This window comes from Oculina patagonica, chromosome 9, assembly GCF_052425735.1.
Source record: "Oculina patagonica isolate OP01 chromosome 9, crgOcupat, whole genome shotgun sequence".
NCBI classification, from domain to species: Eukaryota; Metazoa; Cnidaria; class Anthozoa; order Scleractinia; family Oculinidae; genus Oculina; species Oculina patagonica.
In genome coordinates, this window is record NC_135766.1 from 6974047 (window position 1) to 6988344 (window position 14298).

Below are 14298 nucleotides of genomic sequence, written 5' to 3' on the forward strand. Positions count from 1 at the left end.
TCCTTGTTCCATGGTTGTTGCATGGTTGAAAACGAAGTTATAACTTCAATGTTGAAGGATAAGGATGTGGAAAGTCCAATTCGAAAAAATTTCAGATACAGTCAACTCTCGCCTTGCGGACACCCAACTATTGCAGACACTCGCTATTACAGACAAAATCCAGATCCCCAGCGAATAAGGTTTGACTGGAAATGACTCTCGTTATTACGGACACTAAAGGACGCCCCGAGTCTGCCTGCTTTAACGAAAGTTGACTTTATTACATGGTAAAGGAAGATACTTAATACATAATTTTAATATTTAATATACTCTTTTTTACATAATATTTATATGTTGTTCGTCCTTCGTATTCGAAGATGACCATAAGACATCTAACTTCTTTGGTGAGTCCAGAGATGGCTGATAAGGCCAATCTGGGCAAGGAAGCCTCTCCCACATGTGGAGCAGAAGTGGGTAGGGGCTGTGCTGTTTGTGCTGACGGCTCTTCCCTTGTGTGCTGCTCGCTTCTCCTCGGCTTGACAGGACCTGCGTTTCTCCGCTGCCTGGGCTCCTTTGGTGATGCATTGGCGCCAGGAGGGTCTGTCGGAGGCAAGAGACTCCCAGGACTCAGTACTGATGTTAAAGTCTTTTAGGGAGACTTTCAGACTGTCCTTGTAGCGCTTTCGTTGCCCTCCAACTGTGCGCTTGCCAGAGCAGAGTTCTCCGTAGAAGAGCTGCTTTGGAATGTGATCGTCTGGCATGCGAGAGACGTGGCCTGCCCATCTCAGCTGGGCCTTGCGCATGATGGTTATGGCGCTTGGAAGGTCTGCATGCTTCAGTACTTTCGTGTCCGGGACTTTGTCCTGCCAGCGAATGTGGAGAATGTTTCGGAGGCACCTCAGATGGAAGTGGTTGATCAGCTTCTCATGCCGTCTGTATGCAGTCCAGGTTTCGCAACCGTACAGTAGGGTGGTGAGGACCACAGCATGGTAGACTTTGAGCTTGGTATTGAGGCTGATTCCTCTTCTCTCCCAGACTTTCTCCCGCAGTCTCCCAAACGCGCTGCATACCTTGGAGACTCTGTTGTTGATCTCAGCGTCAATGTTTGCATTGCGAGAGAGTGTGCTGCCTAGGTACCCGTATGTGAAAGACTCAACTGCCTGAAGTGTCTGACCATTCACCGTTATCTGCGGCTTGTGGTACTGCTTGTTCAGGGCTTGCATTTCTTGCTTGTTGCTGGCATTGACGGCACAGTCGTCAGCAAAGAGAAAGTCTCTGAGAACAGTCTCCTTCACCTTCGTGACGGCCTGCAACCTCCTGGGGTTGAACAGTTTTCGGTTGAACAGTTTTCCGTTGTACTGGTACCTGATGTCAAGACCAGGATCACAGTCCCTGAAGGCGTCAGACAGCATTGCCGAGAACATCAAGCTGAACAGCGTCGGGGCCAGAACACAACCCTGTTTGACTCCGTTGGTCACTGGGAAGGCTTCGGATGGTTCACCATCGTCTGGCCATCATGCCGTCATGGAATTGGCGGACGATTGTGATGAATGTGCTTGGGCAGCCAAATTTCTCCATGATCTTCCAGAGGCCTTCCCGGCTGACTGTATCAAAGGACTTAGTTAGGTCGACGAAGGTCATGTAGAGGTCGCGATGCTGCTCCATGCACTTCTCTTAGAGCTGACGGGCAGCAAAGATCATGTCCGTGGTCCCTCGACCCGCACGGAAGCCACATTGGCTCTCAGGAAGGAGGCCTTGCTCCAGGTGTTCCAGCAGACGGTTGAGCAGGACACGGGCCAGGATCTTGCCTGCTATGGACAGGAGGGATATTCCCCTGTGGTTATCGCAGGACTGGCGATTTCCCTTCCGTTTATAGATGTGCACGATTGTGGCATCCCTAAATTCTTGTGGCAGTTGCATTTGGTACCACATAGACTGGAACAGGCTTGTCAGCTGACTGCGAATGGTTTCGCCACCTGTCTTGTATACCTCAGCAGGGATAGCGTCGGGGCCTGGAGCTTTCCCAGTGGTCATCTGCTTGATGGCTTTGTTGACCTCTTCGTATGTAGGTGGGGTGTCCAGCTCTGTGTTAATTGCCACTTGAGGACTTCAGGCGAGCAATCGCTTGGTCATTGATCGCTGCAGGGCGGTTAAGCACACTGTTGAAGTGCTCAGCCCATCTGTCTAGGATCTGCTTCTTGTCGGTCAGCAGGGTTAAGCCGTCTACACTAAGTAGGGGAGAGGATCCAGAGGACTGTAGTCCATAGACAGCTTTCAGTGCATCAAAAAACCTCTTTGTGTCGTGCCTGTCGGCATATCCTTGGATCTCGTTGGCCTTGGCGCTGAGCCAAGAGTCCTGCATAGAGCGGAGCTTAGCTTGGACTGTGCTGCGCATGTTGGCGAAGGCAGCTTTTTTTGCCACGCTGGTTGGGTCATTCTGGTGGGCACGCAGCATACGATGTTTTTCTTCAAGAAGAGAGTGTATCTCACTGTCGTTCTCGTCGAACCAGTCCTGGTGGTGTCTGGTAGCAGGGCCAAGAGTTTCCAGGGCAGCGGAGTGAACTGCATCCCTGAAGGATGCCCATTTCTCTTCAACACTTTCAAGATTTGGTTGGAGGTTCTCGAGTTTGTTGTCCAGGTTAAGCTGGAGTTTTTGGACAGTGTAAGGGCATTTCAGTTTGTTTACATTAAGTCTCCTGGGGACTTTCTTTCCCTGAGGCCTTCTCTTCGGCTGGATGGAAAAATTCAATTTTGAAATAATCAGGCGATGGTCCGTCCAGCAGTCGGCACCACACATGGCTTTGGTCACTCGTACGTCCCGCCTATCCTTGGCCCTGGTGATGACATAGTCAATGAGATGCCAGTGCCGTGAGCGAGGATGCATCCACGTTGTCTTGTTGCGGGTTGGCTGGCGGAACATCGTGTTGGTGATAACCAGGTCGTGTGAGGCACATAGTCTAAGCAGGAGGAGACCATTGCTGTTGCATTTTCCAACTCCATGTTTCCGATGGTTCTGTGCCATGCTTGGTGGTCAGTGCCGACGCGTGCATTGAAGTCGCCCAGGATGACAAGCCTCTCTGATTTTGGAACAGAGGCTATGAGGGCGTCGAGCTCTTCATAAAACCTGTCCTTGATCTCATTAAGGTTGGTCATGGTTGGGGCGTAGGCACTAATCAAGGTGGCATTTGTCTTCTGTCCTAGTGGCAGCTGCATTTTCATGAGACGATCGTTGTGACCCTCAGGAATGCAGGTAAGTTGACGGACGAGTGTTGTTTTGATGGCAAATCCCACTCCTGCCTCCCGCCGCTCTTCACTGCTGCGTCCGCTCCAAAAAAACGTGTAGCCGCCACCAGTCTCTGTCAGCTGGCCTTTGTCGGCGAGGCGAGTCTCGCTAAGAGCTGCGATGTCAACTTTGTAGCGATCAAGTTCCCTAGCCACTAAAGCTGTCCTTCTCTCTGGCCTGTCAGCTTTAGTGTTGTCAAGCAGAGTTCTAACGTTCCAAGATGCTAAGGTGAGCACTTTTGATTTCTTCTTTCTCTGGTTTCGACCGCAGAAAGAGGGATCCCCGCCAGTCGCGGTATACTGGCCAGGGCAAGGTGAGGCAGGCTATGTTTAGGGCACCTTTTCTAGCCCCGTCCTCATGCTACGGAGGCGAGCAGAGCGATCCTAAAGAGGGCTGCTCGGTCACTCAGGAGGCTGCCGGACTCCACTGCTGCCTCGGTCCAGTGAAGGGCGACCACTTGTCCTGAGCCGCCTGTGTACAGGTTCACGACTACAGCTCCCAGTGTATCCTCACCTGCTGCTTCGCCGATCCCCCATCGCCACAGGACTTGAATAATAGGTGGTGGTGATGTCATGACTTGCGCGTGACTTGAATTAAAGTGAGGGAGACTTGCGCAGGATCAGCCTCACTCTCTCGTCCTAATGCGCCGTATCCAGTGGCAAGACAAGGTCGAGACGACTGGGGACAGACCAGGATGCAGGAGTTGCCGGAAGGTGACAAGTATGCCATGCAACCGCCTCACGGGACTCCACTCCGGTTTTTTCTTTCAGGGCTTACTCCCATAGCCTTGGCTATCCCTAGCCACCACAAGACAGTGGAACCGTAACCCTGGTCAAGGGAGGCTAAGGGTGTACTGACACTTGCCCAAGACGTCCACCCAGGCTAGTGGAGGGAAGGAGGCGCCTTACTGCTCCATTCTAGACCGGCTCCAAGCAAGGTCTAGCCACTGCCCACAAGTTATGGTTTGAACCCAGAAGTACCAGTAGTGTAGGATAGTCAGAGAACACATGCCATGTTGGATAGAACTATCGGTACATTTATTGTGATATGTACATGGGCAAATATTCTACATGAGAGGTGTAAAAATCAAGATATTTTTTCAAAAGATATTTCAGATGGAATAATGACCTGCACTGCATTGTAGACATGTTATAGTATACAGAAAAACAACTTGTTTTTAGGGTGGGTCCCCAAAATATGGGTTTATCTTCTTAATAATTTACAATGTCTGTGATGCACATTTTTAACTTACAAAAACCATGCTTTCAAAATGCTCATACATGTAAATACAAACAATTATCTTAGGAATATTCCCTCATTTGTGTTGACAAATAACTGATAAAGACTTCATCCAAAATATTTTTAAAAAATAGCAACAGCGAAGTGAAGTTCTGTCATGGACGTTACGCAATGTCCATGATATTTTGTGCATTTCTTTTTCTCCTTAAGTTATTATTTGAAGGATTCTTAAAACATTTATGCTGCTTTGTTACTTATCAAAAAGGAACATTTTGATGAAAAAAAAACTCTGGTAAACTGTAACATTTTTAAACTAACGGCAGTAAAAAAAGTGAAAACTTTTACAATGTCTGTGGAAAAGGTCAAAGATAGTTAGGCAGTATAGCAGTGGGCAGTTTTTTCCAAAAGACAGGCTTGGGTTGATAAAGAGCACGCTCATAGTAAAAGATTTGCTGAAAATGCAGGTTCATACAATGTATGTCATGTAAGGACCGTGAAATGTCCCCAAAAATTTAAATAATTCCACAGGTTTTACATTAACTATTAAGATAATTTCATTTCCAACTGCCAAGAAATATTGTATACTACAAATGGTAGAGCCCAACAATTGAAAAAAGTTTATTTACATGTATTTGATAAACTAGAAGAAGAAATATTCACATAGTGTAACGTCCATGACAATTTTTTGTAACGTCCATGACGTTACATTTTTAGTCTCCAAGAAAAACTCAAAGACAATGGAAGTGAAAACAAACTTTTCAGTTAAAACAATCACTAAAGTACATTGACATGGAGAAGATATTGAAAATGCTTGGAAGTTCACAGGAATTTTTTAAAGTAATGCTAATGCACTAGATTACAGGTTGATTTTCATGTAACGTCCATGAGAGTCGTTTTTCTCAATATTTCTCTGGCACAAATAAGTCAACTGGAAAAAGGAAATAATCAAATTAACACACTAAGGTGCACAGACTTGTACATCAATGAAAAGTTTTAAAACATGTTTTTTTCCTTAGACAATGCAAGTCAAAAGTTCTAAATTAAAATTAGTCTGAATTGTAACATCCATGAGGTGGAATTGCCCACATATGTTGCAATACGTGTATGTACATATCTTCTTCTTTTCTTTCCCATTTTAAGCATTTCATAGATTTTTTTTAGTTTTTGTAATTAGAAGTAGAAGATAAATAATTTGTATTTTAATTATTGTAACTTAAGCATAATTTTAGAGATTTTCAGTTTTTGTAATTACCGGTAGATTATTGTACTAATTTTAAAAATACGAAACAACTTTTTAAAGACATGTTTTGGCATGACTCATGCCATCTTCAGTTTATTGAGAATTTAAAATCTAGGGCTATATAATTATATACACAAGCTACCAATACAAAAATAGAAATGTATACAAAGTAAAATTACAATAACATGACATAAACAGAACCACCAAATGGACTGCAAACAGAATGACGTAATTTGACTAGCAATAGACTGATCGAAAATGACCAATTACTGTTGACAAACTTAACACGAGTCTTACAGGAAATTAAATAACATCAGGGCTAAACTGGCCAAACAACTTCAATGGACCAGACTTATAACATCATCGACTGACAACAACTTTTCACTTGACTCTGAAGATGACTTCCACTTTTTATTGATTATGAAAGCTGCATTAGGACTGCGGCGCTTATTCGGGGGTGGCGCTTATTAACTTTTTTGTACCAAATGCGGTGCTTATTTGGGGGGGGGGGGTGCACTTACTTGAGGGCAGCCCTTATTCAAGTAAATACTGTATGCAAGGCTAAAAAGATAAAAGGGGGTATAAACAATTACAAAGAAACAAATGTTTTCAACATGTTCATGAATTGCATGGTGTTTATACTCAAGTTATTCCCAAAGGGAACAACTGCACAACATAGGAATTGTTTGTTGTTGGTTCAATATAAAATAATATTTATGATAAAAAAAGGAGATTTAGAATTCATAATATCACTAAAACCTAGATTAAGATAAAATTGGCTATAATACAGGAGAAATCAAAATTCTAACATAGCTTAAACCTAAATACATTTTTCCTATTCTTAAAGGAGGAGAGGCAACAACAAGAGACTACACCAATGCAAAATCATGAAGCTGACCATACGAAAGGTAAGAAATGGCAATTAAGTCTTGCGGTAAGATGGCTCAAAATAGTTTCCTGCTGTTTTCAGCACCTTAACTTTAAACAGAGGGATCAATACTATGACTCTCTTTCATTTGGCACCACAATATTATGGTAACAACTGATGCCCAATCATTAGTGAACAAGTTGTGATTGTTTTCTTGTCATTACAAGTTACTATGGCAATGGTTTAACCTGTTAAAAACACCCTTACTTTTACCTTTAAAGATCAAATGCAACAAAATTGTGAAATTTTTCTTTTGTCTGCAAACCTGTTGTTTCATAATGTATCGGTGTATACACAGGTAACCAAAGCGTACTATGAGAGTTTGTATGGATGTACTATAACAGGCCCGTAGGCTGGGGGGGTTCGGGGGGTTCGGACGAACCCCCCCACCGCCTGAAAAGGTCCGGTCTGAATGGTGTAGCATTAATGTACCGGTCTGAATGGTACAGCATTAAAGGTCCGGTCTGAATGGTACAGCATACATATGGCCTACGCGCATAATAAAATATCCTGAAGTCTATAGCCCGAGCGGTGCTGTTTTGTGGCAAGCAATGTATTGCTTTGAGAGGCGATAATGAGGATCTTAACACCACCCGGTAACCCTGGAAATTTTCTTGCCCTGCTTAAGTTGTTAGCAGTGCACGACAGTGTGTTAAAAAGTCATTTAGAATCTCCTGCAATGCGATGTGTAACACACTTGTCACCCCAGACACAAAATGAATTGATTAAGGTCATGGGCAAGCACATTATTCTGAAGGGTATACTGAACGATTTAAATGCTGCACCTTACTACTCTATTTTAGCCGATGAGGTAACGTCCCACAACGAAGAGCATCTTGCTATCTGTGCTCGGTTCGTTGACGAAAAGAAAGATGTTAGAGAGGAGTTCTTAACATTTATTAAGCTGGAAAGGATAACTGGTGAGAAGATTGCAGAGAGCATCCTTGCGTTTCTCAAAGAGAACAATATACCAGCAACAAACATGCGTGGCCAAGGATACGACGGTGCAAGTAACATGTCATCTAGCACAGTAGGCGTACAAGCACGGATCAAGAAGGAGGCCCCGTTAGCCACGTACGTTCACTGCAATGGACACTGCCTCAACCTCGTGATCAGTAAGTCGTGTGCTTTACCTCAGGTGCGTAATGTCCTAGACCGCCTGAAAAATTGCTGTCGCTTCTTTCTTAAAAGCCCTAAGAGAAGTGGTCTTTTTGAGCTCATTGTCAAGCACAACGTTGTTAACGAAACAAAGAGAAAACCTCTGTTGGATCTGTGCAAGACAAGATGGGCAGAACGGCACACTGCTTATCAGCATTTCTACCAAGCTTTTGTTTTCATTGCAGAAGCTCTCGAAATGATTGGATTCAAACGTCACCTTGATAAGTATGGTGACATGTATGCCGACTGGGACCCAGCAAACCGTAATGAAGCCCAACAAATTTTGGCAAGTATTACGTCCTTTGAGTTCATTGTCGTGTTTATGGCAGTGTACCAATATTTGTCGCACCTGGCTGGAATCACGGTTAAGCTACAGAGAGCAGCTCTTGACATCGTGGAGGCCCATGGCATGATCACAGAAGTTGCTAGTTTCTAGCGAAAACAAAGGGAAGATTGTGACAAAACCTTTTCAGCTGTTTACACTCAAAGTGTTGCAATGGCAGAAAAGGTGGGCACTGCTGCCGAAATGCCTTGAATTACGTCGAGACAACAGCATCGTTCCAATACCGAGGCTCAAAATCCTAAAATTTATTTCCAACGAAACGTGGCAATTCCTCTCCTTGATCACATCATCATGTGCATCAATGAGCAGTTTTCACCTTCGGCGACCGTTGCCGCGTCACTGCTTGGTCTCGTACCAAGTGTTCTCTGTTCAAAGAATGTTAATCTTGAAGCAGCTGTTAACAAGTACAACTGAATGATGATCTCCCCTCCCCTGAAATGTTTGAAATGGAGCTTATGCGATGGAGAGGTCGATACCTGGCGATGGAACCGGAATTAAGGCCAGCTTCACCTGCAGTGGCAATCAAAGATTGTGATGATGACCTCTTTCCAAACATCAGCATTCTTCTAAAAATTGCCTGCACCATACCAGTAACATCATGCGAATGTGAACGAAGTGCAAGCACGTTGCGACGACTGAATAACTACATGCGAGCGTCAATGGGAAAAGAAAGGTTGTCCAACCTTGCGCTTCTGCACATTCACTACGATACCCCCGTGGAGCTAGACACGGTAGTCAACTGTTACGCCCACCTTCACCCCCGTCGACTACAACTGGAAAATCTTCTTCAGTAACGGTATTTTTTTTTAAATTAGTGGGACACTGGTAACTAATGGTCCGTTCTAAAAGAAAACGAACCTACCCGGGCAAAAACCAGCCTACGGGCCTGTATAAGAGCTTGTATGGATTTGAAAAAAAGTTGAGCAAAATATCTCTTTTCACCGGTGAAAAGTTATAATGAAACTTTAAACCCCACCTGGTGTTACGTTTTTGTATTTCTAGTGTTTTAGAAAGTCGTACGCGCGATTTTCGTCTTAACCGTCTGTTACGTACGAAAATCGCACGTACGACTTTCTAAAGCACTGCACATACCTTTAGATGTTGTCTTATCACAGTTGTTTCTGTGTCAATTAATCAGTAATTCAGTAATTAGTAAACGTGATTAATTGTTTGTCATGTGTTATGTGCCTGAGTGTGTAATTAAATGAAATTATAATCAATGACGATACACTCTCCCGCCACTTGAAATGCGAGTTTAACTAGTATTTACATTAACAGTAACAGAGTGTTTCTCAAGTATATATTCAGAAAGTCTTTCTTCATCATTAGGTAACAGAACGACCAATTTGTTAACTGGTCTCTCGATTGTGATGTAACCTCTCCTGTTATATTTCAATACCGGTTATCCAGGTTTTGGGTTTTATTACTGTACTTGAACTTTGCACACTTTGCCATCTTGTTTGGAATGTCTTTGATACCTTTCCCAGTTTCCATTGGCTTCTGATTAGATTAGAATCCTGGATAAGAACCACGTCTCCTACTTTTAAGTTCCTATGTGCAGTATGCTATTTCTGTTGTATTACAGTGCGGCTACTGTAACCGGGGTCACCCAGTCAAAGTTAACCAATCACAAAGCAGAACGGAAACAATAAATTTCAGCATTTTGTACTTCAGCCAATGAAATGTCGAGTACAGAACAGGAAAATTTCAACTTGTTCGTTCGCCACGAAAACAGGTCAATATTAAATTTTGGCTGTATGGCACTGGTTTTTCAACTAGCTTTGATTGCATCCCTTTTGAACTTGAGTAGTTGTGACAGCACGAATTGGAAAGTAAATATCAGCGATGTTAATGAAAGAGAAGTTCGAAACTGTGTGAAAATAGGGAAAGCAACAGGCGTATCATTTGTCTCCAGACATAAAAGTGCGCGGCGGAGTTCGCTCGTGACAATTTCAAACTATTTTCTTTACGGCATCAACCGCAGTTTTGCCAACATTTTTTCACTTCACACCATGAAATTTAGGAAAAGGAAAAAAAAATTATAATGAAAAAAAAAATAAAGTTAATTAATAAATATGATAATTACAATTCACTATTACAAGACCTCTGTGTGTAATAACTTGAGAATTGTAATAGTGAATTGTATAGTAATTATCATATTTATTAATTACCTTTGTTTTTTCATTATAATTTTTTTTTCCTATTCCTAAATTGTATGTAACTTTACTGTGTAATTAATGTTCTTTTTTGTAATTGCAATAAAATAATAATAATAAAAAAAAAATGAAATGTCGAGTAAAGAACAGTAAAATTTCAATTTGTTCACTCGTGAAGCTATTTATATAAAAATACTTATAGTTACAATTTACTTGTTTACATGCTTCCCTAAAATTGGATAATGACTTGCAATTCACTAAGTCAGCGGGCAGTAAGTTCCACTCCGTTATTGATCTACATGTAGGAAAAAAAGAAAATTTAAAAAACGTCCTTAGATACATGTACTTTTGGCATCCTATACTTAAGGTCGCGGGTGATACCTACAGCATGAATAAATTCATGAAGCAAAATTTTGCTTGATCTGCATCTTTTAAAACGCTTATTTCTCAGCTGTTATGGGTGCGATTAAGCTCAAATTTTACAGAGACATAAAGAAATGATGAAAGATTGTGTATGTCATCTTATATTTGGAAGATTGTACTTAACGGCGATGTTATAGCCTCGTTAGCGCCAAATTGGGAAAAACATGATTTTGTGGCAGAGTTTGCGGAACGAGTAGGAGACAGCAGACTGTGATCTTTTCAAAAACTAATCAGTCAATATCTCTAGAGTGTCATAACTGAAGCGGATTTTTTAATTTAAAATTTGCCAGCAAGTTATGACGGTTTAAATGGGCAAATTTGAATTTAATGCCTTCTAACTCTTTCTAAAAGCGCTCTTTAAAATTCCGCCTCTGTTCATGGTTCGTACAATCTTGAAAAGGTCTTGAATTTTAGCAGTCGTCTTGAAAAGTCCTTGAATTTGGTTAAGTCCTTGAAAAGTACTTGATTTCTTCATTAGGTCTTGAAAAGTCCTTGAAATTTAGGACTTCTTGCACGCCCTATTACTTTTCTGATAAATCAAATGATTTTGGTAAGAAAAATTTGTTCACGAACGACTTCTAAAATGCGAAATAACTTGCGAAAATGTCGGTATAAAACGCGAACCCCTACATGAAGCATGATTTAGATTTTTGCCTCAATTTCATGCACCAGGGCTTGCACCAGGCCTCTGATGTGGGGTTGTCCACGATGCGGTTTTGTTGGAAGGGGCAACATGGCCGATAGTGAGTAAACATGTAGCGGTGTTTTGAATTCCTTCGTTTGCGATTCAAATTAGCTATGGGCAATTGTGTATTCAATCGTAAATGGTTAATTGATGAAAAGTTCAGCTGGGCTAAAGAATTTAAAGGCGACAAGCACAAGGCTTTGTGTTGTGTTTGCAACAAAGTGATCGACATTGAACGCATGGGAGAAAGCGCTTTGAAGTCTCACATGAAAGGCGAGAAACATAAAAGGAACACTGTTGTCGTTTTAAAAATGTTAAATGCCATCACGATGGTCTCGTTAACCAAGCCTGAACTATTTAAAAGTTGTAGATGACTTATTTGAGTGTTTAAGAAATGAAAAAGAGGACGGAGAAAGCGGAGACTTTTGATTTTGTGAATAAAACTCAGCCCTTGAAAACAATTTTTTGTCCTTGAAAAGTCCTTGAAAAGTCCTTGAATTTTGTTTGTCTGAAGTTGTACGAACCATGTCTGTTATGACACACTACAATATCCATAGTTTACCTATCTGCAGTGGCAAGTCACGAAGGTCTGTATCCGCGCTGTATTCTCTGCCACAAAATTGTCGGAAAAGTCCAAACTTTGAGATTTCCGAAGGTGTCCCGACCAAAACACGATCAGTTTCCAAAGGAGAGATGTAATTATGGTAATTATATTCCACGCTTTTATGGTGAAAATAATGCGTTTTTATGAAGGACACGATTGTTTATGCCGAATATTATCATGATTACTCTGAGTTGCAGAAACAAAAACAAATTGAATAAAAATTAGCTCATAGGCTTCCTACAATCTATATAAACGTATAACGCTAAGTTTTGTTTAAACTTTGTTAAAACATCAAAGAAACACGCACCCATATTTTTATCCAGTCATGAATATCTCGTAAAGTTGTCGATGTCAGTTGTTGCACTTCGTGCATACGCTTTAAAACATAGGCACGCTAAGCGTGCAGGAGTTATTTTTTCAATTTATGGGGTGGCTTGGGGTGAAACCGGGTGATTGTCCTGTTGGGATGGTTTATGCCATGGGTTGAGCTATTTGTGTATGGCGCCCCACGGAGTCACTTTTTTGCACAAAGTTTGCTTGCAAACAAAATAATTTTTACATGCATTTTGATACATCAGAACTGTTTTATTTAATACAGAAATTTTCATCATTTAATTAAAAAACAAAACTAATTCAATTGTCAAAATGTCACAAAATGGCACGTTCTTATTCTGTTTAAAGCGGTTATTTTGTTGCTAGCTTTGTAGCAACCGTAATGGGTTACTTTTGTTTGTTACGGAATACTTTTGGCTTTTTGCCAAACACTGTAACATGATACCGTTGTTTTTCTCACTTTTGTAACATGATACCTTTGTTTTTTTAAAACGAACGTAACACGATACCCTTGTTTTTCTCGAAAAAGCCACGTCTCCATATATACATTGAACGAAAAGTACTATAATAAACGAAGTAATAAACGAATCAAATAAAAAAACCACTCTCTTCGGAAAAGTTCTTTAAAGCGCAGTACACCTGGAGTATTTGTTTCCTGTCAAAACTGTTCAACAAAGATTTTCGTTCATTCACAACGTAAATTCTATTCAACAAACAAGAACTAATTGAGTTATCAAGTTGTCACGAAATGGCACGCTCTTATTCTGTTTTTGCTATCGATCGTAGTTGCTTTTAACAGTAAAGTAAATGTTACTTGTACCGGTTCAATGTTTGAACGAAATGTTAAATGTTTGAACGAAATGTTTTACAGTTGATTTCATTTTACTTTGGCCGCCCGCTTTGCAAAGTTTGTTGGGAAATTGGAAACTTTGTTATGAAGTTGCCAATTACGGTGCGAGTTTCGAATCAAATTGCAAACATCGATACAAATTTCCCGACTTCGGCCCGACTGAACTTTCCAAGTTTGGTAGTTGAGGAGAAACAAGACATGTTGCTCGAAAGTCATGGCGATTTCTGAACTCGAAGATTTTAGAACTTGTCAAGGAAAGTAGCTTGAAGTGCAAGACAACGTTTCGCATCAGCGATCACGCAAGTGATTTGCCGATAAATAAATATCATGCATGTAGAAATTTGGTCAAATTTTAACTTTTTTGTATGAAAACACATATTTAACGACTCTGTGAGGCATAATCTTCACTATCTTCAATTTCAAGTCTTCTGCGTTTGTAAACCGGATGAAACTGGATGGTTTACCCATATGTAAAATTGATTTTAATCGAAGCCGACGCGACGCGACAGGGAAGACTAATTTGTTCGAGACAACATGTTTACAACTCGCTGAACATAAAAGTTTTTTATTTTTATGACATTTGTTTCCAACAGTTTAGCGTAGCAAAGCCCTTTTTGATAACATAACTACAGAAGGATTTAATAAATTCGGGCAGAAGTTGGGAACTTTGTATCGAAGCTCACAATTTGATTCGCAAACTACGAATACGTTTCAAATCCATGATAATCCACAACTCACCAATTAATCTTTCAACGAAAACGAACTGCGACACGCTGCGACACATAATTTCGTCAGATTACTTCGCCTTTATAAACTGCAATTTGATTGGTTCTGATAGTACCTGAAATCTGATTGGTGTGACAAACAAACATACTTCACTGACCCACTGACGCACTGACCCACTGAGTCACGGAACATAGCGCCGACTAAAGAGCTATTTTGAAAAAATAACTCAATAAATGCATAATGATGAGTTAAGGTGTCCCCCGCGACCTTAAAAGCATGGCTATTGCGTGTTCTTTTTTCACTGTTTGGTATAAAGTGATTTTCTGTAGTTATGTCTACTAGGTTATGACT

At 41.2% G+C, this 14298-nt stretch overlaps 2 protein-coding genes across 2 annotated transcripts in view; one reads left to right on the top strand and one right to left on the bottom strand.

The window, feature by feature from the left end:
• Nucleotides 1–14298, top strand: part of LOC144666767 (uncharacterized) — a 67887-nt gene that overhangs the window by 14232 nt on the left and 39357 nt on the right. The window contains exon 4 of the mRNA XM_078528156.1: nucleotides 6589–6649. Within this exon, the coding sequence (XP_078384282.1) occupies nucleotides 6589–6649 (61 nt within the window). The remainder of the gene's footprint in view (nucleotides 1–6588; nucleotides 6650–14298) is intronic.
• LOC144666002 (uncharacterized) lies at nucleotides 1626–4208 on the bottom strand. Its single transcript, XM_078527337.1, has one exon. It carries the CDS (start codon nucleotides 2999–3001, stop codon nucleotides 2069–2071), a length of 933 nt encoding a protein of 310 aa, XP_078383463.1. The 5' UTR covers nucleotides 3002–4208; the 3' UTR covers nucleotides 1626–2068.